The 24267-nt window shown below is 40.0% G+C and overlaps 1 protein-coding gene across 2 annotated transcripts in view; it reads right to left on the bottom strand.

Moving 5' to 3' along the window:
* The window catches only part of LOC146629995 (glycine receptor subunit beta-like), a 72343-nt gene that overhangs the window by 47127 nt on the left and 949 nt on the right, over positions 1 to 24267 (bottom strand). For both annotated transcript variants that reach the window (XM_085356733.1, XM_085356734.1), the window contains exons 2-4: positions 11410 to 11516; positions 946 to 1013; positions 297 to 523 (exon numbers count right to left, since the gene is read on the bottom strand). In XM_085356733.1, the coding sequence (XP_085212859.1) occupies positions 297 to 523; positions 946 to 1013; positions 11410 to 11516 (402 nt within the window). The remainder of the gene's footprint in view (positions 1 to 296; positions 524 to 945; positions 1014 to 11409; positions 11517 to 24267) is intronic.

Genomic DNA, 24267 nt, shown 5'->3' on the forward strand with positions numbered 1-24267 from the left:
TGATTTACACACTACAAGCCACCTTTTCATGCACCATACTAACATGTTAACTTTTTGTAGGGCTAAATATGTATGGCTGAGGCTCATGAGAATCACTCACTTTTTTTAAGAGACCAAAATGTGATTTCTTAAACATAAGTCATGACAGGATAATCACAGTGATTGTCCAATTCATGGCAATCCATTCAGAAGTTATTTTCTTCAGAATATTAAAAGGTATTCATTGTTTAAAAAGAATGAGGCAAAAAATGGATTATGGGTCCCATAGATTGATTAAAACAGATTTAAAAGCACACCTCATGCTGATCAGGACGTCTCCATTCCTGAAGATGAAGAGCAGTATATTGTCTTGTGTGACATCATGAAAGTTTGCATTTTTTTCATTTGCAAAGAAAAGATCTGGTTTCCATAAACACTGGAACATTTTGGGATCAACAGTTAGTGCTTCACTCTTATAATCTGTAGGAAGCTGTAGACGAGGGTCATTCCATCTTTGTCGAAGAAATATATTTATTCTGTAGTCCTGCAAAGACAAATATTGTATTAATAATTTGCACTACATCAACTCCTACTTGTTAGGGCTAATATTTAAAATGAAACATATTGTGAAACTTTTCTTTTTTTTATTCTGCTATTTTTCTTAAGTCTGGTCATACTTGTGCAATCCTATTTTTTTCCATATGTCGCCAATAAACAGCTGTATCCTGAGTCAGGCTAAAACAGTAACATGTAGCAAGTGTCTGCTCAATTCTTCAGTATTAATAATACTAATGTAGTTATGGTGATTCATTCATTTAACAGAATACAGTGAATGACTATCATTAATGCAATGCGTATTTGTAAAAATATACAATCTGCATCTTTATCTTATCTGCATCTCTCCAACATTTAGTAGTTTGAGCCAAATTCCATTAATCTAATATGCATTGTTTGTAGCTGTATTACCATAGTCGTCTCCTGGATAGACCCAAAGCTGTTAATGAAGATGTTCACTCTGGACTCAACTGGGATACCTGAGATATAGACACAAGGACACAAAGCAATATAAAGTAAGATGATTCTAAAAGAAGGGAGTGCATACTGAATAAATTAGTAAACATGCTTTTACTGGTCAGCAAGTTACCCCATGTGATCATGCAAACACAGGTAAACACAAAACAAAACAAAAAAACTGTGCATTTTTATAACTTTAAAAAATGATTTTTTTGTCTTTTGCATTGGTACCAAACAGTACACCTACACTGGAATTTTACATAAGATTCAGCCTTTTTTGAAATAAGAAGACACAGCACAGCAATAAATACCCAGCCAGCTGTCAGCTAACAGTCCCTCCTCCTTCCCTTTGGGCTTATCTATTTTCTACTACAAGCACACCCCTTTCACTCAATTGTGGTGACACTTTAAAAAAAAAAAAAAAGCCTCAGTATTATTGTGAAGTCTTTGCCTTATAATATAAAGCCCATTGAGGCCACTGTTTTGATTTGGTGCTAAATAAATAAAACTGAACTGAATTTCACATTGATATGAAAGCTTTCATTGTAAACCTCTTCACCCATTAAAAAATGAAAATTTAAAAATAAATGAAGTCAGTTTGACAATTCAGACATTTTATACTGCTAAACTACACCAAAACTATTTCCAGTAAACAGTTCTTCATGTAGCCATTTCAATCCAATCCAATAAATGCATACAATTCATAGAAAAATAATATTCTTGTACACAAGCTTTCACATGTATCTCAAACAGATGTTGTTTGGGATCTGGTTTCTGAGAGTGGTAGAACAAATTTTTTCATTTAGCATTATGAGACTTATGAGCATGTCCTTCATTTTTTCTGTTAGGTTGCAGCTTAATATTTTCACTAATTCTCTAGATTTATTTAAACTGTTATATTGTGTATAAAGTCTTAAGTGACCTATAATTTCTCTATAATATTTCTCTGCACTGCATGAGTGTCTGTGTATATATATGTATGTATTAGGGCTGCACGATTTTGCATAAAATGAGAATCACGATTTTTTGGCTTAGAATTGAGATCACGATTTTCTTTTCCAGTATAAATATTTATTGCACTTATTAACTGCACATCAACTTCGTAACAGTTGAGACTGAACATAAAAACAACAAATAAACATAAAAACAACAAATGTCTCACATTTTGTTGTTGCCGCAAAATCTTGTACTGCTTGAAATTCCGTCTCCACCGTTGCTCGACACTGCGTGTATAGAGCAGGTAGTGCAACAATAGAAAAATAGTTGCGGGACGGCACTGTGTAGCGTTTAGAATAGAATAGAATAGAATTCATCTTTATTGTCATTGCAGGTACAGGGCAACGAAATGCAGTTTGCATCCATCCAGAAGTGCTTTAGTGATATAGATATATTACAATATATATTAGCAATAATATAGATATGTAAATATATTACAGAAATGGGTCTATTATGGTATGTTATAATGTACACGGTATGAAGTATGTTGTGAATATTTTATAACTATAAGTATGTACAGGCTGTAGTGAGTACAAGCTATGTACAGGCTATGAACAGGATATAAATATGAAAAACTATACAGAATATGAAATAAATAACTTTACAGAAATCTGAGATATACAGTTATACAGAAATGGGAACTATGCAAGTTGTAAACAGTTGTAGGGTTAAAAATTATCGAATGTACAGAATGATTATTTACACAGAGCTATACAGTAGTGCAGTTAAGATAAGTGAGATATAATTCCTACAGAGGCTATATAAAGTGCTAGTGGTTGTGAGTGGTGGTTCAGTCCATGTTATTATTGTGTGTTTGAGGGTACAGTTGTCCATTGTGGGTGTGTGTATGTCCAGTCCATGTGTTAACGTGGGTCAGATGTCAGGAGGCAGAGTTCAGGAGTCTGACAGCTGTGGGGAAGAAGCTGTTCCGGTACCTGGTGGTCTTAGTCCGGAGGCTCCTGTAGCGCCTCCCAGAGGGCAGGAGGGTGAAGAGTCCATGTGATGGGTGACTGGTGTCTTTGATGATTTTCCCAGCCCTTTTCAGACACCGCTTCCTGTAGATGTCTTTTATGGCATGAAGTGGTGCTCCGGCGATGCGCTGGGCAGTTTTCACGACCCTCTGCAACGCCTTCCGGTCCGAGGCAGAGCAGTTCCCGTACCAGACTGTTATACAGTTGGTCAGGATGCTCTCGATGGTGCAACGATAGAAGTTCACCAGGATGTCTGAGGACAGGTGGTTCTTCCTCAGAGTCCTCAAGAAGAAGAGGACTCTGAGGTGTTGTCTAGGGTGTTGATCATTTTCCTAAATCCCTCGTTTTGCACAGTGTTGATGGGAGCCATATCGTTGGTCAGGTGATAAGTGATAGCCTCCGTAATTTCTTTGTGCCTGCGGGAGTTCGACGGGTATAGGGAAGCGCTGTATAAGGTTCCCGTTATTGATGTTTGGGTGGTTGACCGGGACGGATTTTCTCCTGTCACTTTCTCGTCATCCCTGACGTGCTCTCCGTTGTTTTTTCCTGCTAATTTTAGCATCACACGGCACAGCTTCTGTGTCACGTGGTATAAGGCTCCGTCCTTGTCATTTGTTGAGCAGGAAGAGTGAGCGCTTGTTTTCATGCAGAGTACGTCCCGGATCAAAATGCGGTACAATCGTCGTCGTCGTCTTTTTTTTTTTTTTTTTTTAATCGTTGTCATTTGGAAATGAGATCGCACATAAGTATGAATCGAGATCGCGATTTTCTAACGATTAATCGTGCAGCCCTAGTATGTATGCATGTATGTATGTATGTATATATATATATATATATATATATATATATATATATGTGTGTGTGTGTGTGTGTGTGTGTGTGTGTGTGTGTGCGTGTGTGTGTGTGTGTGTGTGTATTATTTGTTCATGCAATTTGTACTAATCTCTTGCACAATCTCAGTCACACTTTTACCTCTTTAACTTAAAAAATAAAAATTAGGTTATCATTCTCAGGGGGAGAAGCAAACAAAACACAACCCACATGTATTTAATGAAATTGGCAGACTTAACAATAGCAATTATGATGGACATGTACACTTGTGCATACTAATGTACTCATATAAAACTATTTGTATTATAAACCAATAAACTTTTTCACTAAAAATTGTGTTTGAAAACACCCATCTCCCTGTGCAGTAAGTAATACGTGAGCGGTATATGTAGTACTTAGTACTATAGTGTTATAATGATCACTTTTAGTATTATTGCATTAGTTGGCATATGTCAGCCCATCAGTTATTAGACCACAAATAATATCCCTGCAAAAACCTAATCTGCAAATCTTTAGTAACTCACTGTTATTCTGATTAACCATTTCCACTAAAGAAACAGAGCAAAACATTCCAGAGCAACCTGTGGCTGGTTTTTAAGTGTATGTTGAACAAGGCTCCCTCCCATTAACTCTGTCACCACCAGTGTTGGTCAAGTTACTTGAAAAGAGTAATCAGTAACTAATTACTGATTACCTCCCCCAAAAAATAATCCCATTACTTTACTGATTACTTATTTTCAAAAGTAATTAGTTACTTTTTAAAACATGATTGACACCCTAAATAGGTGATAAAGCAATAGATCTTTCAGCCCAATTCTACTTTTTCTGCATAATCCTTCATATAAAATGTAATCAAATAAAAATATCTCATTTTAAAACTTGTTTTATTAGTTTTAATCTTTTAACTTTATGCATCAAGCAAACATTATAAGCAACATTCTCTGACTGGAAGAAATTTGTTTAACATTTAAACCTATTTTCTGCATATTCCAGCATATAAAATAAAATCATTTTTTGTGTTTACCCTCACTCTTTCAAATAGATGCATGTAAAATAAATAAAATCAAAGACTGAGCGGTCCTGTTGCTCTATTTTCACCTGTATAGCAGGAGTGGGGCAGGCGGAGGCCGCAGCGGTCAGTGGAATGATACGGCAGTTTCTCTGTGAATTTCACATTCCAGTGGCAGCATATTTGGTGCTTGCTTGGAAGTTTAGGGGTTTTTTTCGCTGTAAAAAGAAGTTTTCTTCCCACGCAGTGAGCAGCGGACGCTAATGTTTTTGTCACTTTTTACGGAATCAAACTCAAAGTAAGGTCAGTACTTCCACACTTTAAATGTTGCACACTCATACTCTCTCCCGCTCTTGTTATATTATCCATTTTTGATCTGCACACAGCTGTTGCCACGAACGTTGCACTCGCTTACCTCATTGACATGAGACACTCTCGCAAAAAAATCACGGTTTTAGTAACACAGTAACGCAGCGTGCTTACGGGAAAGTAACAGTAATCTAATTACCTTTTTTGCAATGATAATCCCTTACTTGAAAAAAGTAATCGGATTACCCATCTCTGGTCACCACTGTCCCATTGATAGATAAATAAATAAATTAATTTAAAAAAAAACCCACACTATTTTACTTGATTTGACTCATACTGTTCAATCTAAAATATCAAAAAACCAAGTAAAATTTAATGGAAGAAACAACACAACAAAAATAATCCTACTGATCTTTCCATCAGAAGCAAGAATTCTGTGGTGTTTTATGTTATTATTTAGAAATCACTCTATAGACTTTGACTGCCATAAGAAACATTGATGGGACCATGTTAAACAAATGGCCCTGACTGCCTTCTTTCACTTAATCATCACTAAATTTAGAAATATCCTGACTCCGTGATGCTGACAAATTAGTTCATGCGTTTGTTTCTTACTGAATTATTGTGATTCCTTACTATATAGCGCTTGTATTAATGAGGACTCAAAAGTCTTATAGTATTATATCATCTCAATATATCATCCTGCTGTCAGACTAAATTAGGGATTATACTTTCTGTCTCCACTAAGGTCCGCTTGAGTTCCAGTGACGTAAATTATCATCATAAGACGATTAGTATGAGGATCCATGCAAACACAACTGCCTGTTTTTTGTGACCATGTGAACTCCTCCGCAGAAAATTTACATTTCAGTAAGTATGCATTCACTCAGAAGCAACTTTTAAGGTGGGATGTTTTGATGCATATCAATAGAAGAATTGTGATTGTTCAGTTGGCCTTAATCATTGTATTAGTGTTGTGTAAATGATGACAGGCGACATCAAAATGACAGAGCAAGCTGTGTTTTGGGATTTTTCTTTTGAAGACTTTGAAATTCATCTTCATGGCAAAAGTCTTTCTTTACATTTAATGAAATTTAGATTGAAAAATCTATATAAAATTTGCATTAGATGATACTTGTCAAGATGTTGTTGGTGTGTAGAGAATGCTGATTGGACTCCACTGACGGTGCCATATTGACATATGACTTTATTCAACAGAAGATCAAGGAAGTTATGAAACTAGTTATAAAACAGCTAAAGCCTTCCTTCTCTTTGCTTATGTTTCACTGTCTTGCCCACCCCACCCAGATCACAAAAAACATTTTCTACATGCTGTCTACCAAAAGACACAACTCAGCAAGAAACATGTATATTCCTCCCACTGACCTGCCCAACTCTATCCATTATCAGTATAATATTTTACTGCCAAAAAAACAGTAAAACAATCTCGTGAGCAATGTCATATCTAGATAACTAGAGCAGAAATTGCCAGGCTGTAAATACTGTTGAACAGCTAGCAATGCATACACATATTCTAGAGTACTTTAAGTATAAGTAGTTTGATAGCATCTCTTCTTTTCTGTATCCATCTTTCAAAGCTTGTCTTTAGCCTCCCTCCTTTTCTGGCCCTATTTAATGATTTGCTTGCACGAACAGAGCTGCTAATGTTAAAGTCATATCCTGCATTCTTCACTGGCTCGTGTCTTTATCAGTAGTGGCTTTCAAAGGGTAGACTTACTCATAGCAGTGACAGGACATTCGCTCTCCCTACCCCCACCCCTTTTCAGTGAGTGCTTGAATTACAGTGCCTGATAGGAAAGCTGTCACTCGAGCAAGGATTTTCTTTTTAGCCACTATTTCATTTTCTCCCACTCTGAAAATGCATTCCTTATTGCTAGTAATGGTGTTTGGTGGTTGATTTTATACACCTGTGGCAATGTGGCTACACCATCTCTGAATCGAGGAGGGGGTCAAAGGGTACATCTGTCACCATCTCACAATGCTGTGAATGCAGCCATTCCCCAACTCTCTGTGAATGGTACTCATGGCCATTGATCAGTGGTCTTTGATCAATGGTCATGACAATTTCCATATTAATGAAGAAACTGACCTCAAAGCCCATTGTTTGCCAGTGGTGGTAGTTTCAGTCATTGTGCAAATGTACTGTTTATAAGGTTGGAAACCTGCAGTCAGCTGAGATTGAAGAAGTCAGTTGCATGAGTGATGAAACGTTTCTCCCACTGAAAAATCCATGCCTGATTGAGCATGCATCAAGACAAGGCTGACATGGTTTGGGCATGTACAGAGAAGAGATAGTGGATGGAAGGAAGGAACAAAAGAAAGAGACCTCAGAGGAGGCTCATGGATACATACAGAGGGCTGATGTGACAGAGGAAGATGCAGAGATAGGATAAAATGCAAGATGATCTGCAGTGGTGACCCCTATAGGAAAAAGCTGAAAGATGTTTGCACTATGAATAGTTGAAAGTGTTGAACTTTTTTCTTTTTTTTGATACTTTATTTTTATGGTTTTTTAAAACATTATACAGGGGAGATAGAAAGTATCAACAAAACAGAACATAAAAAGATAAAGAAAAAAATGAATAAAATAAAATAATAATTTTAAAAAAATGGACTGGAAAAAAATTGACTTTTTCCTATAAATTAAAGTAAAACTTTTTTTCACAGAACTGTTGGACATCATAACAATTTAAGTTCAATGGTAAATTTCATATCCAACTTTTTTTCTGCTTTGTTTTTTAATATACAGGGTGGGCCATTTATATGGATACACGGTAATAACATGGGAATGGTTGGTGATATTAAAGTCCTGTTTGTGGCACATTAGTATATGTGAGGGGGCAAACTCCTCAAGATGGGTGGTGACCAGTGTTGGTCAAGTTACTTGAAAAAAGTAATCAGTAACTAATTACTTATTACTTCCCCCCAAAAGTAATCCCGTTACTTTACTGATTACTTATTTTCAAAAGTAATTAATTACTTAGTTACTTAGTTACTTTTTAAAAACACGATTTACAACCTGAATAGGTGATAAAGCGATAGATCTTTCAGCCCAATTCTACTTTTTCTACATAATCCATCATACAAAATGTAATCAAATGGAAAAGTCTCTTTTTTTAACTTGTTTTATCAGTTTTAATCTTTTAACTTTATGCATCAAGCAAAAATTTTATTATATGCAACATTCTCTGACTTGAATAAATTAGTTTAACATTTAAACCTATTTTCTACACATTCCAGCACATAAAATAAAATATTTTTTGTGTTTACACTCACTCTTTCAAATAGATGCAAGTAAAACACAGCAGAAAATAAATAAAGTCAAAGACTCAGTGGTCCTGTTGCTCTATTTTCACCTGTAAAGCAGGACTGCGGTAGGCGGAGGTTTACCCTGGTGCAGGTGTGCCGCGGTCAGTTGAAGAATCCGCGAGTTTCTCTGTGAATTTCCCATTACGTCGTTGCGCACTCGGTGCTTGCTTGGAAGTTTAGGGGGGTTTTTTTCGCTGTAAAAAGAAGTTTTCATCCCACGCACGATGGACGCTAATGTTTTTGTCACTTTTTATGGAATCAAACTCAAAGTAAGGTCAGTACTTCCACGCTTTAAACGCTGCATGCTCATACTCTCTCCCACAATCGATATGTGATCCATTGTTGATCTGCACACAGCTGTTGTCACTAACGGCGCACTCGCTTACATCACTGTTGTGAGACATTCTCGCAAAGAATCACGGTTTTAGTAACGCAGTAACGCAGCGTTCCTACGGGAAAGTAACGGTAATCTAATTACCGTTTTTGCAATAGTAATCCCTTACTTTACTCGTTACTTGAAAAAAGTAATCAGATTACAGTAACGCGTTACAAGTAACGCGTTACTGCCCATCTCTGGTGGTGACCATGGTGGCCATTTAGAAGTCGGCCATCTTGGATACAACTTTTGTTTTTTCAATAGGAACAGGGCCATGTGACACATCAAACTTATTGGTAATGTCACAAGAAAAACAATGGTGTGCTTGTTTTCAACGTAACTTTATTCTTTCATGAGTTATTTACAAGTTTCTCTTTGTTCACAGCCATTTACATGTCGAAGAGGTTAACACGTGAGGAGCGGATCTAAATTGTGTTGATATCTGGTGAACGCAGTAACCGGGTCATTGCAGCAGATTTCAATGCAAGACACCCTACGAGACCACCCATCTCCCATGCTACAGTTAGCAAACTGCTTGCTAAGTTTCGTGAAACTGGTTCAGTGTTGAATTTGCCAAAATGTGGACGCAAGAAAAATATCACTAATGAAGAAACATCAGTGGCTGTCTTAGCTTCATTCAGCAAGAGCCCACAGCGTAGCACTCGCCGCATGTCACTGGAGAGTGGCATTAGTCGAACATCCCTTCGGCGGATATTGGCTACTCACAAATGGCACCCTTACAAACTCCAGCTACTGCAGCATCTCAACGAGGATGACCCAGATCGGCACACAGAATTTGCAGAATGGGCAAAACAAAAATTGGCACAGGACCCTCAGTTCACGCAGAAGATTTTGTTCAGTGATGAGACAAACTTTTATGTAAATGGTGAAGTTAACAAACAAAACCACCGCTATTGGTCTGATACTAACCCACATTGGATGGATCCTCCAAGACTGTTGGAACAACAAAAGTGATGGTTTGGTGTGGTATATGGGGTACAACGATAGTGGGTCCATTCTTCATCAATGGAAACCTCAAGGCCACTGGATATTTGAAATTGCTACATGATGATGTGTTTCCCTCTTTATGCACTGAAGCTGGCACGTTCCCTGAGTTTTTCCAGCAAGATGGTGCACCACCACATTATGGGTGCCAGGTCCGAGCATTCCTAGATGAACAGTTTCCTGGAAAGTGGATTGGTCGTCGTGGGCCAGTTGAAAAGCCCCCAAGGTCTCCCGATCTGACTCCCTTAGACTTTTATCTTTGGGGTCATCTGAAGGCAATTGTCTATGGTGTGAAGATACGAGATGTGCAGCACCTGAAACTACGGATATTGGGTGCCTGTGCTGGCATTTCTCCTGCGGTGTTGCTATCAGTGTGTGAAGAGTGGGAGAAGAGGGTTGCATTGACAATCCAACACAATGGGCAGCACATTGAACACATTTTATAAGTGGTCAGAAACTTGTAAATAACTCATGAAAGAATAAAGTTATGTTGAAAACAAGCACACCATTGTTTTTCTTGTGACATTACCAATAACTATGATGTGTCACATGGCCCTGTTCCTATTGAGAAAACAAAAGTTGTATCCAAGATGGCCGACTTCTAAATGGCCACCATGGTCACCATCCATCTTGAGGAGTTTGCCCCCTCACATATACTAATGTGCCACAAACAGGACTTTAATATCACCAACCATTCCCATGTTATTACGGTGTATCCATATAAATGGCCCACCCTGTATTTTGAAAGCTAGGATTTGTGTTTTTTACTTGTTATGTTGTTAGGTGCTATAATCTGTTGTAACCTCTGCTGCCCTCTTGCTCACGTTTCTCTTCAAAAAATAGTTTTAAATCTCAATGTGTCATATCAGTGAATAAATAAATGAAGAATATATACAAACAAAATTCACTCAAATTCATGATTATTTTATGGCATATCATAAGACATAAATCACACTAATGGTAGTTATCAGATATAAGAGAGTCAAAAAATGTAAAGTATTTACCTGAACTTTCATAAAGAGATTTATAACGATAGATTTGTATGTGTTACTTATCATATATTTAACATACTTTCCAGATTCTGTCCAGTCTGCATTCAGCTTTCTTTTCATGATACCTGTTTGAAAAATGGGGTCCTTTAGCTAAAGGTATCCCATTTAATAATCATTTTATAATCAATATATGGTATTAAACAATGGGACACTGTCTGTACTGACAAACTGTTTGAAATCCCTACACTTTTCATATATGGAAGGAAAAGCATGATTCAAATTTACTATAATAGAGGCTTATACAATCGTGCCACAATCAATAGAGGAGCTATCATTAACAGGTGGGATTGATAGGATTTGACCAATGTCACCATGCACATCTGCAATAGAATGTTGAAAAGATTTATGGTATGTATTATGCATGTGTTTTATGTCAGGAATGTCAGTGTCATGACCATTTCAACATATTTAAACCAAAGTCTGTCTTTAAACAAAAGTCATGAGTGCAGACTTTGCATGTATTTTGGGAAATGTGTTTTGACTTGATGAAAAGACAAATGTAATTCTGCATGGTGGTTGTATACACTGGAACTTTACCTTGAAAGTTAGGTCTTATTCTTGGGTCATAACTGACCATCAGACGATTCAAAATGTTGGAGGTAGAGTTAGCTGGAACCTGTGCCAAATCTTCTGGAGACAACTGCCTGTTAAAGAGGATGATATTGGACAATAATTAATATGATTTGAGCAGATGACAGATAAAAGTAATGTAAATAAAATAATTTAAATCTAAAATACTAAAAGTGTTAGAAATGATGGTTTCTTGATGGATACATATGACTTCATACTTCTGGGGGTGCCACAAGCAGGCAGCGGCTGATAGTGCTCCGGCTAATTCAGTGTCCTTGTAATCTGTAAGCTGAGGACCACCAGGTTCAGTATTTTAAAGTTACATATAACACGTTCACTCATCGATTCAGACAAGTACTTTTTCTGTGCTTAACCCTTTAAGACCTACCACAGAACCAAGTCCGCCAGAGCTTATATTATATTTTTACATGGTGTGGTGCCATTTTTGGGAGCATTTCAAGTTGCTATACATCAATACAACAATTATAGCCCAGATTTTAATAATATGTATTCATTAAGTGCATAGTAATTACATAAATTGCAAAAAAGTGCAATAAACTACAAAAAAATTTAAAATCATTTTTGCTTTTTTAACATATATTTCTAGTTAGAGAAATTTGAGAGGCTTATCCCTCAAAACTGTAAATACAAAAAAGTTGCACAAAATAGTTTCCTACCACAGGAAATTTATTTTGAGTGTCTTCATAGTTTTATTTTTGAAATACACCAATTTTTATATACTGCAGGAAAAACGAAAATAAATATTATACTGCAAATTTGCAAAAAAGCAGCATATGCATCAAAATAAACTATTTCCAGCAGTGCAATATGAGTCCTAAGCTTCCCAGAAAAGACACAGAAAGTCATAAAGTCAAAGATAACTTTTAAAAACACCAGTATAGGCCCTGAGGCCCTGATGGTAAAAAAAACTACATTTCCGCGAAAATTACATCACCTCCCATTATGGGCAGGTAATGGCGGACATGCAAAAGTTCGCGCTGACGTCTATTCCAACGTAGGAAGTGTTATGAACAGCTGATCGGATCGGCAAAGCGTGTTTCTGGAATATTATGTTTTTGTTGCTGCAAGTGCTTTTTATGCTGTTTTTGCAAAGCTATATGTGGAAGGAAACTGTGACCTAGGACAAGCTGATGGCATAAGATGTAAGTACAACTCCTCCGGTTTCATATGCAAAAAAAATTATTGCGCTAGCTTACGTGGCTGCAGAGCTACCGGGATTTAAAAATAGTTACGCAAAACAGAGCATGCCCGCTCCGACCGGCTCTAAAGGGTTAAGTGCTTTCTAGCTAACATTCATACTCTGATTAATGCATTGTGACGCAACTTGGGGTTAGTATTTACCAGACAAAAAAACAGTCAGGGGTTAAACCACCAACATTCCAATTAGTGGATGACCTGCTCTGCCATCTGAGCTACAGCCACCCCTGTCCTAATGGTCTGAGTGCATGTGATATACACTGTGAAAACCCAGACAGAGCATACTGCATCCTGGCAGTGAGCTACCTCCTGGTCCACCAGTGGGAAGTGACTGTAGCTCCATAAACTGAGATAAATTGAAGTCAGATAGAGTCTTTGACAGAATGCAGGGTTAGAATGGGGGTCCCTCTGCTCTTGAAGGGGCTCTTTGGAACTGAGAACTCTGTCCCACCTGAGTGGAACATTGTTTTTCTGCAGGGAGAAGAATAGATGGCAGTGTGTCAACTCCCTGGATGAAAAAAGGCTGACCTCTGCCCTTCCAAAGTGACTACCTGAGGACAGAGTCTCCACTCTCGAGGACTCAGGCCCCCTCTCAACATGTCTGCCACCACATGCAAGGGCCCTGGCACATGAACTGCTCTGAGTGAGTGGAAGAGGGGGTGAGTCAACTGCCACAACCCAGTTGATACCTTGCAGAAGAAGGGAGATCCTAGGCCCCCCTGGACCTGACCCTTCTTGAGCCCCTAGTGCATCTGGACAGGCTACTTTGCATCTCCTCTGTCAAGTCTTCCAAGTCTGCTGCAATAGTTGGCCTCCTACTGGGCCAACATATCTGAAGGGTTAACTGGCAGTTCAGCATTAGTTAGAAAGCCATCTATAACCTTGCAGTTCCTGCTGCCGCAGGTGGCTTTGCTGAGACAGGCTGAGAAATGTTCTTGGTCGTGCATGTTAGCAAACCTCTCCTACATAGAGAGGACCATCTGTGCAAAACAGTGGGTGATTCATATTGTCTTCACACCAGGTATTTTAAGTCAGGCAGAGGCTGCAACTCCATCTGCAAGGGTCGACACTGTGTGGGTTCCTCAAACTCAGATGTGAATGCCACAGGGTTCTCAGGTTAAAATCCAGGGCCCTGGTTGCCCTACCATTAACCTCAGAGACAACTGCGAGGTGAGCGTGTGAGCATATAAATATATCTGCAAGCAATGCACTGGCTAGGGATCACAACCAGAATCAGAACAGAAAACAAAATGAAATAGTAATCCTGGATGCAGATTCATTAAGTATTGTGATGAATCTAAATACAGATGTGGAGTTGAAGCACTGGTCCTGTGATGCAGTCAAAACAACATGGACCTGAATACTCTCAAAAGCCCAGATAGGTTTGCAGAAAAAACATCATTAGTACTTGCTCTCGATTCAGGATTTGTAGAAATCTGAAGTCAGGAAACGACAAGACAACAGTGCAGACCCATCACACCCTGGTCACTGACTGTTCCAATTTTTCTCCTATGCTAGGTGCTGTTGAAGCACTGTATGCCAATACAGACAGACAAGCAGATATCTGTTCTGTTCTTTCTACTGGCCATACTCACATAATATCTGTACTGAAATAACATCCATGATGCTAACCAAAGCATGTTGTTTGTTCACACACTCACACATATATATCAGAGGCTTGGGAGCTTGAGAGTCCTACGCAGTATTGCTGCTGTTCCTAGGACTGCGCTGTTCTGGAAAGAGATCTTGGATGTGGTTCATCTATCACTATGGCTGTCTTCCTCTGCTTGTCCACCACTACTATGTCCGGTTGGTTAGCCATCAACAGGTTGTCTGTCTGTATCTGTGAGGAAACAGTTTAAGAGCCTGAATGCTCGTAAAGCTCCCAGCCCAGATGGTGTGTCTCCTGCCACTCTCAGACACTGTGCAAACGAGCTGCCCCCAGTGTTTTCTGGCATTTTCAAATCCTCACTGCAGACATGTCATGTGCCTGCCTGCTTCAAGTCCTCCACCATAGTCCCTGTCCCCAAGAAGCCAAGGATCACTGGTCTAAATGACTACAGACCTGTGGCTCTGGTCATAAAGTCTTTTGAGCGCCTGGTTCTCTCCTATCTCAAGACACTCAAGGCCCCCCTCCTGGACCCTCTGCAGTTTGCATACAGAGCAAACAGGTCTGCAGATGATGCTTCTGCCTTCAACACCATCATTCCAGACCTTCTCCGAGGGAATATGCCTGATCCCATCTGCCGGTGGATCACTGACTTCCTGACAGACAGGAAGCAACATGTGAGGCTGGGGAAGAATGTCCCGGATTCCCAGACAATCAGCACCGGCTCCCCTCAGAGCTGTGTTCTTTCTCCTCTGCTTTTCTCCCTGTAGACCAACTAGTGCACCTCCAACCACCAGCCTGTCAAGATAATTAAGTTTGCAGATGACACCACAGTTATCAGACTCATCTCGGACGGGGATGAGTCTGCCTACAGGATGGAGGCTGAACTCGGGTGTCCTGGTGAGGCCGCAACAACCTGGTGCTGAATGCCGAGAAGACAGTGGAGATTATTGTGGACTTCAGGAAGCAAACATCCCGACTCCTCCCCATCATCCTGACTGACACCCTCATCACCACTATGGACACATTCTGCTTTGTGGGTACCATCATCACCCAGGACCTCAAGTGGGAGCCCACCATTCCCTCCGTCATAAAGAAGGCCCAGCAGAGGATGTATGTCCTGAGGCTGTCAGGGTCCTGGGTATCCTGACCCAGCATGTTTAATTCTTTGTGATTTTTGTATTATTGTACTTGTGTGAGTTATTCTATGGTTTCTAGTTTCGATCCCTTGCCCTTCATGTTTCTCTGTGTCCCCTCTGTTCTGTGTAAGTCTGTGTCTGCATGTTTGAGTTTCCCTCTGTGTCTTTCGGTTCTTAGAGTCCTCTGCCTTATGGTTTATGTCTCTGTGTTTTTTAGTTGCTGTCTCCACCGTGTCAAGTTCGCGTCTGTGTTTGATACTTCCGTTTTACTTTGTAGGTCCGTGTCTTATGTGAATGCGTCCTGCTTTGCTTGTCTCGTCAGTCCTGATTTCTCCCAGCTGTGCCCTCCTTCTGTGTCTCATTCCCCTCGTTACTTCCCAGTGTATTTAAACCCTGTGTACCCTGAGTTCTTTGTGTTTAAACCTCGTGCCTGAGTGCCTGCATTTTGGGTCCAACTCCTGCCTGCCATACGAACAGTCTCTTCCCCTCTGCTGTTGGACTCATGAACAATAACCATAAGACTGTTCCCACCACTTGCTCAAACACATGACCCTGTATTGTGTTCTCTGTACCTGTTCCATTTTTGCACTGATCATCACCTGCATTCATGTATATATCAACCTGCTTAGCACTTTTTATTTTTATTTAAATGTTTCTCTTATCATATGTCTCGCACAAAGTACCGCAGCAATTTCCTAATGTTGTAAATCTGCTCAGATCTACTCACTCAGTTCAATTCACCTCAATTCAATTAAATTTTATTCATAGAGCATGAAATCACAACAACAGTCAGCTCGAGGTGCCTTATATAGTAAGGTAGATGCTACAATAATACATACAGAGAAAAACCCAATAATCATAAGACCTCCAATGAACATCTGCTTAGGCTTGTGTGTATTATATATATATATATATAAGGGTGGTGGAGAATGACCGAGCTAAGATCCTGTGGGACTTCCAGATACAGACGGACAAAATGGTGGTGGCTAACCAACCGGACATAGTGGTGGTAGACAAACAGAAGAAGATGGCCGTAGTGATCGATGTAGCGGTTCCGAATGACAGCAATATCAGGAAGAAGGAACACGAGAAGCTGGAGAAATACCAAGGGCTCAGAGAAGAGCTCGAGAGGATGTGGAGGGTGAAGGTAACGGTGGTCCCCGTGGTAATCGGAGCACTAGGTGCGGTGACTCCCAAGCTAGGCGAGTGGCTCCAGCAGATCCCAGGAACAACATCGGAGATCTCTGTCCAGAAGAGCGCAGTCCTGGGAACAGCTAAGATACTGCGCAGGACCCTCAAGCTCCCAGGCCTCTGGTAGAGGACCCGAGCTTGAAGGATAAACCGCCCGCAGGGGCGTGCTGGGTGTTTTTTATATATATATATATATATATATATATATGCATGTATGTATATGTGTAAAAATAAAAAAAATATATATATATATACATATACACGTGTGTGTGTATATGTATATATATATGTATATATATATATACATATACAGTTTTTGTTTGCTACATGGATCATTTTAATTCATGTTGGTGTCTTTCCTTTCGTTATATTTCTTAAAGAGTTCAAAATGTGTTAATTACATAAATAAAATGTTAATTTTCTCTGTAGCACTTCATGGATTTCATAAGCAACACACGTTAGTTGTTCAAACAAAGCATAAAGGTAAAAAACAATATATACAGTGTTATCTTCATTTTAGATGTCAAAAAGTATTTGCGGCTCCCAGTGTTTTCTTTTGCGTGGAAACCAGGTCCAAATGGCTCTTTCAGTGTTAAAGGTTGCTGACCCCTGGTATATATTATTGTTGGGTCTACCTTACAATATAAAGCGCTTTGAGGTGACTGTTGTTGTGATTTAGCACTGTATAAATATAATTGAATTGAACTGAGTATTTCAACGTTTACTGTAGTAATTTTTAACACTCGTATATCCATACTTCTACTACGTTTCTGTACGTTTACCACCTCTGCTATCTAGTTATAGAAGACTGAAGGAAAATTTCACTCCTATTGTTTGTTTAGATTGTGGCTAATTGGAACAAAGAAATCCCAATGAGGATATGGGCCTTGAAAATGTTTTAAACTATATGTAAGGAACAGGACTTGAGTATTAGCCAACAGTTGCTAGTTGCTAAGGACTAGGATTTAACACGCTGGACTTATAAGTCAGAACAATGAATTTAGAGATCTTTATAAGGTTTTGAGTTCAGTGTTGAGTGTTAGGATCCGTACATTTCATTTTTTTAAATGAATGCTAAACTTTGCTTAATGGAGCTTTACAGCTTTATTGGATTTCTGTTGTCACTGTATACATCATGGTAGAACCAGAGACACACATTTCATTTCTACAGTTTCTCTTATGAAAAAGTCTTGATTTGAGCTAAATACTGAATTACTTGCCGTATTGAATTGCATGGTCTCTGCTCCTAGCATGGGCATACAGATTTTCTTTCATTTTTTCACTGTTACAGATTAGCAATGTTAAGTCACTGATGGGCTCTGTTCAGAAACAAAATGTAGGACACTGGTATATACAAAGCATCAAACTTAAAATATATGAATGGCAATACTGACAAATAAGTGATTATATTATTAGTTGCTATAAGTGGCTATAAGTAAGATTTTAGATCACATAACAAACATAGGATTTTAGAAATCTTAAAAAAATATTTACGTTAATCAGTAATAATAATAATGGATACTTTATTGATCCCCATGGGGAAATTACTTGTTTTTCTCTGCATTTGACCCATTCACTCTGTGAAGCAGTGGGCAGCCCACTAAGCAGGCGCCCGGACGGTACCTTGCTCAGGGGTACCTCAGGGTAGCCATTAAGTGGATTCGAACCGCCGACCTTCCGATCATGGGGCGACCACTTTACCTACTGAGCTATCCCTGCCCCATATGGTGTTTATGATAAACAAGTTACTGTACACGTAGACTTGTCACGTCCTATGACCCTGTGTTTGTGTTTTTGGACTTTTAATTTCTGGGGGGTTTTTTTTGTTTGTTTCCACTTCACTCATTACCTTAGTTTGCCTGTGTTCCATTACGTTGTACTGTTTTTCATGTCGTACTGTGTTACTTTGTATTATGGGGGTTTATCCAGCTATATTTATATATGTTTATATATAAATATATGCGGTGGCCCCTAGAGACAAAACACGTACAAACTCCAAAACACATTTCTAGCATGAACTGAACTTCCAAACTTCCAAAGCAGAGCTACCTAGATGACTTAAATTACACAATTGAAAGCATGAAAGCATATGTGTATTGTTTGTGTATTTATACACAAGCATTCATATATAGTCAAATAATAAAAAACAAAAAAGTTTATTTACCTGTTATTACCAGATCCGGTCGTTGGTACTTGCTGGCTTGTGTAGCCACTAGGTAACAAAAGCTCAACACTGCCCCTAGCATCCTGGAGTACTTCTGTTGTCATTGTACTGTTTTGAGTTTTTATGTGCTTCTGAGTTTTTACGTGTTTTGGAGTTTGTATGTGCTTCGGAGTTTGTGCCTGGTGGACAAAAAATTGGTTAAGGGTTCCCCGAGCTTTCACGCCCCTCATGTTCTTCATGTGCCCACCACTAGAAGCATGCCTATGGAAAAAGTGCGCCGGCACACAGTGCAGTGCGCTTTATAGGTGTTATCGTGCACTTTCCCAGCCAGGTGTTTTCCTTTTCCCATTCCTCCCTGTACTTTTGCAGCCTATTTTTCTTTCTCTGAGGGGAACAAACATTGCTGCTCTAATGCTGGGCTTACTGGGCTTAATTCTGGCCCATTTTGAGATGATTTTTGAGTCGTGCGACCGATTTGGTGATTGGCCCAATTTTGGCCTTCATCGTGCACAGTGGCGTGTCCAGCGGGGTGGCCTGGGGGGGCACAGGCCACCCCCCCAACCAGACTGGCCACCCCAGGTGCCACCCCGAAGCTAAAACAATAAAATTTAATGAATTATCAAATGTACGATTATGGTTTCACAGTGAAGCTCAGATATCCGAGGGTAACTGAATGCAGCACCGGCTTCTGCAATATGCGCATCATGTTAGCAAAGGTAGGAGAGCCAAGCACGAAAGACGGCACCGCAGAAAACATTTTTTCGGCGAAAGATTAACAAGTTAACATAGCTGGACTAGCCATCGGACGTTTGCATGGTGGGCTGATGACTTATTAGGGGCGATCGTGGCTCAAGAGTTGGGAGTTCTAATAATTGCTAATTATAGGCCAATCTCCAACCTTCCTTTCATATCAAAAATCCTTGAAAGAGTAGTTGTCAAACAGCTAACAGATCATCTGCAGAGGAATGGTTTATTTGAAGAGTTTCAGTCAGGTTTCAGAGCTCAGCACAGCACAGAAACAGCTTTAGTGAAGGTTACAAATGATCTTCTTATGGCCTCTGACAGTGGACTCATCTCTGTGCTTGTCCTGCTAGACCTCAGTGCAGCGTTCGATACTGTTGATCATAATATCCTATTAGAGCGATTAGAACATGCTGTAGGTATTACAAGTACTGCGCTGCAGTGGTTTGTATCATATCTATCTAATAGACTCCAATTCGTGCATGTAAATGGAGAGTCCTCTTCACACACTGAGGTTAATTATGGAGTTCCACAGGGTTCAGTGCTAGGACCAATTCTGTTTACATTATACATGCTTCCCTTAGGCAGTATCATTAGAAGACATAGCATACATTTTCACTGCTATGCAGATGACACCCAGCTCTATCTGTCCATGAAGCCAGATAACACACACCAATTAGTTAAACTGCAGGAATGTCTTAAAGACATAAAGACCTGGATGGCCGCTAACTTTCTGCTTCTTAATTCAGATAAAACTGAGGTTATTGTACTCGGCCCTGAAAATCTTAGAAATATGGTATCTAATCAGATTCTTACTCTGGATGGCATTACCTTGGCCTCCAGTAACGCGGTGAGGAACCTTGGAGTCATTTTTGACCAGGACATGTCCTTCAACGCACATATTAAACAAATATGTAAGACTGCTTTCTTCCATTTGCGCAACATCTCTAAAATTAGAAATATCCTGTCTCAGAGTGATGCTGAAAAACTAGTTCATGCATTTATTACTTCCAGGCTGGACTACTGTAATTCATTATTATCAGGATGTCCAAAAAACTCACTGAAAAGCCTTCAGCTAATCCAAAATGCTGCAGCAAGAGTCCTGACAGGGACTAGAAAGAGAGAGCATATTTCTCCTGTTTTGGCTTCCCTTCATTGGCTTCCTGTTAAATCCAGAATTGAATTCAAAATCCTGCTCCTCACATACAAGGTCTTAAATAATCAGGCCCCATCTTATCTTAATGACCTTGTAGTACCATATCACCCTATTAGAGCGCTCCGCTCTCGCTCTGCAGGCCTACTTGTTGTTCCTAGAGTATTTAAAAGTAGAATGGGAGGGAGAGCCTTCAGTTTTCAGGCCCCTCTTCTGTGGAACCAGCTTCCAGTTTGGATTCGGGAGACAGACACTATCTCTACTTTTAAGATTAGGCTTAAAACTTTCCTTTTTTCTAAAGCATATAGTTAGGGCTGGACCAGGTGACCCTGAATCCTCCCTTTGTTATGCTGCAATAGATGTAGGCTGCCGGGGGATTCCCATGATGCATTGAGTTTTTCCTTTCCAGTCACCTTTCTCACTCACTATGTATTAATAGACCTCTCTGCATTGAATCATATCTGTTATTAACCTCTGTCTCTCTTCCACAGCATGTCTTTATCCTGTCTTCCTTCTCTCACCCCAACCGGTCGCAGCAGATGGCCGCCCCTCCCTGAGCCTGGTTCTGCCGGAGGTTTCTTCCTGTTAAAAGGGAGTTTTTCCTTCCCACTGTCGCCAAAGTGCTTGCTCATAGGGGGTCATATGATTGTTGGGTTTTTCTCTGTATCTATGAAGCGCCTTGAGGCGACTTTTGTTGTGATTTGGCGCTATATAAATAAAATTGAATTGAATTGAATTGAATAGTTCGCCTTGTAATCGGAAGGTTGCCGGTTCGAGCCCCGGCTCGGACAGTCTCGGTCGTTGTGTCCTTGGGCAAGACACTTCACCCGTTGCCTACTGGTGGTGGTCAGAGGGCCCGGTGGCACCAGTGTCCGGCAGCCTCGCCTCTGTCAGTGCGCCCCAGGGTGGCTGTGGCTACAATGTAGCTTGCCGTCACCAGTGTGTGAATGGGTGGATGACTGGATGTGTAAAGCGCTTTGGGGTCCTTAGGGACTAGAAAAGCGCTATACAAGTACAGGCCATTTACCATTTATTTATTTTTTTTGTAACGGCATGAACAATGAGAAGTGGTGGATTGGCCACATGCTGGCCGATGTGTAAAAATAACTCAGTTGTTTGGTGGTGGCTATGGCGGAGCTTCCACAGAGGCAACAGGTGGATGAGGGAAGGTGAGGCAGGAGGAGAGACCCGAGGCAGCCGCCGGTCCAAGTGTCAGGTGAACTGAACTTCAGGTAAGAAGTTATGACCTGCAGTCTATCTGGGTCAGATATAAACCAAGTTTAGGTGCAGTTTATTTTCATTGTGCTGACTTTTTACAGTCAGTTACAATACCTCATACTGCGTGAGCTAGCATGAGGAGTTTCTATACAGCTGTTCAGTTGCTATGATGTTACTGATAGTGAACTTTATTTTATTCATAAGGTTAGTTAGTAGAGTTGCCAACAGCTCCTTAAAAAATGGAATGGTCCCTCATTCAGAGAAAATATTACGCGTTTCGTATTGAGCTGAGAAGAGACGCAGTTTGTCCCGTACTTCAGCTAGGATGGAAAAAGACACAAAGCTGGAGTTATTCTGTCTTTACAGCTGCCTCTTCTATTGCTACTTCAATCATGAAACTGATCAATGATCAGCTGATCGTCTCTCTTGTTTGTTTATCGCCCACTTTGCGCCATGAAAGAGGAAACCAGCGGATGTCGCGCTAAACAACAGCAGCACGTTTAAGCTTGATCAGCTGTTGTTAGAATTTATTTAATATTACTTTCTAGTATCAGCTGATGTTTGCTGGAGCCACAGCTGTAAAGCTGCTGGTCATGATGTCGGTTTGGATATGTGGTGAGAGGGAAACATGAAGATGAAACCAGGCGATGTCCTTACTGAATCATCAGAGCTGAACAGGTGATGGAGAAACAGGTTTACCTTTTAGGTGACATGAATGAGTTGAAGGGAAGTTATGAACTGTTTCTGAGAGACAAATAACACCAGGATCCCTTTCTAAGTAGCTGACAGCTGGTAACTGTGCAGGGGCGGGTCTAGCAAAGTGTTGCCAGGGGGGCAGGTAGGGCATTAACAGGGAGAGGGGGGCACAAAGAAATACTTTTCTTTTTTATTCTCATTTAAAATATCTCGCTTTTATTAAATAATTATCTAAATCGTACAACCAAAGTTTTTATCTGACATAAAATGTATAGAAATCATACATATACCAAAAAGACAGTGTACATCACTGTCACAACAGTGTTTGTTTTCATTCAAAGGCTTTATGGCTTTAATACCTGGTGGGCCGGTCTGTAGTCAAAATGCCCAATTTTCTGTCCCAGTCCAGCCCTGCAGGTTAATACTGGCAGTGTCACCATGCCAGCTGACTGGATTTCATCATCAGCCAGTGTTGTTCTTTATCAATATTACCAAAGTTTACCATAACGCAGCATAGAAAGTATTTACTTGCTTTCAGGTTTTATTCAAATGTTAGTCTTTTCATTTGTTTCCCCACTTTTTTCCTGTTTCAAAATCAAACACCAGTTTGTGAGAAGATTATCTTCTTTTTTTTTAACAGGCATTGGCTAATTTGCCAATTGTATGTCAAAAATGTTCATATTTTAATATTCAAAAATGTTTTTGCCCAAAACATATGTGCACTACATGTCAGTAAAAATACTATGCAAATATTGATGTCCTTGAATGCTGAGTAAACACTGACTGATTGTATCTCTTGTACTTTATCAACGCAGTATCTAAAAACTTTGCACCGTAGTGGTTAAAATCTCATTCTAATAAGAGTTAAAAGCGCATTCGGTTATTAGGTTTACAGGGTTATTGAATTATGGTTAACGGTTGGTAGAATTGTTTTTAACATTATCTGCCAATTACATCTGCCACCCTTCTCCAAATCTGTGCCCCTACCTGGCCCCCCCAACAAAAATTTTCTAGACATGCCACTGATCGTGCATCTTGTAGTATACATGGGGTAACGAGAAGCGATTAACACCTCACGACCAGCTCCCGATCATCAATCGCTCGTGAGGGTGTCACCACAGCCGCTCACACTGCTCACGGGCAAACACGTAAACGTCGGTGAAAAAGACGAAGCAGCACGGCTGTGCGGCCTGTGATCTGGACACAAGCGATGGAGGCACAACTTGTAGAACTTTGGAAAGCTCATCCGAGCCTTTTCGATGTGGCATCACAAAATTATCACGACCACAACAACCGTGAAAATAGTTGGATTTACATTGCTGCTTAATCACAGCTGCCTGATCAATGTTTTTCATTAGCAATTTAGCAAAGTTGATGGTGGTGGTGTGCGTGTCTGTGAAAGACAGAGAGAGAGCGCGAGCGAGCGACATAATTTCTGTTATAACCTTCATTTTATGGAGGCACAGTGTGAGCACTCAGGTCGCATCAGAGCATCAGGCGGTATAGTGTGAGACCCTGCATCGTGACCGACCAACTTCTAACCTCTGCGAGTCAATCGTGCAGTTTGAGCAGGAGCTGAATAACGTGACTGAAAAAATCGCACAGTGTCTGCTCAGCTTTAGGTGTACTGTCGTCCGAGACTTGCACCGCAGTGTCGGCGTTTGTTTCCCTGTTGGCCATGCTTCTTGTTGTGGTC

Source organism: Diplotaxodon limnothrissa, linkage group LG6, assembly GCF_057381915.1.
Source record: "Diplotaxodon limnothrissa isolate DT_005_m linkage group LG6, D_limnothrissa_male_GT1.1, whole genome shotgun sequence".
Taxonomy (NCBI): domain Eukaryota; kingdom Metazoa; phylum Chordata; class Actinopteri; order Cichliformes; family Cichlidae; genus Diplotaxodon; species Diplotaxodon limnothrissa.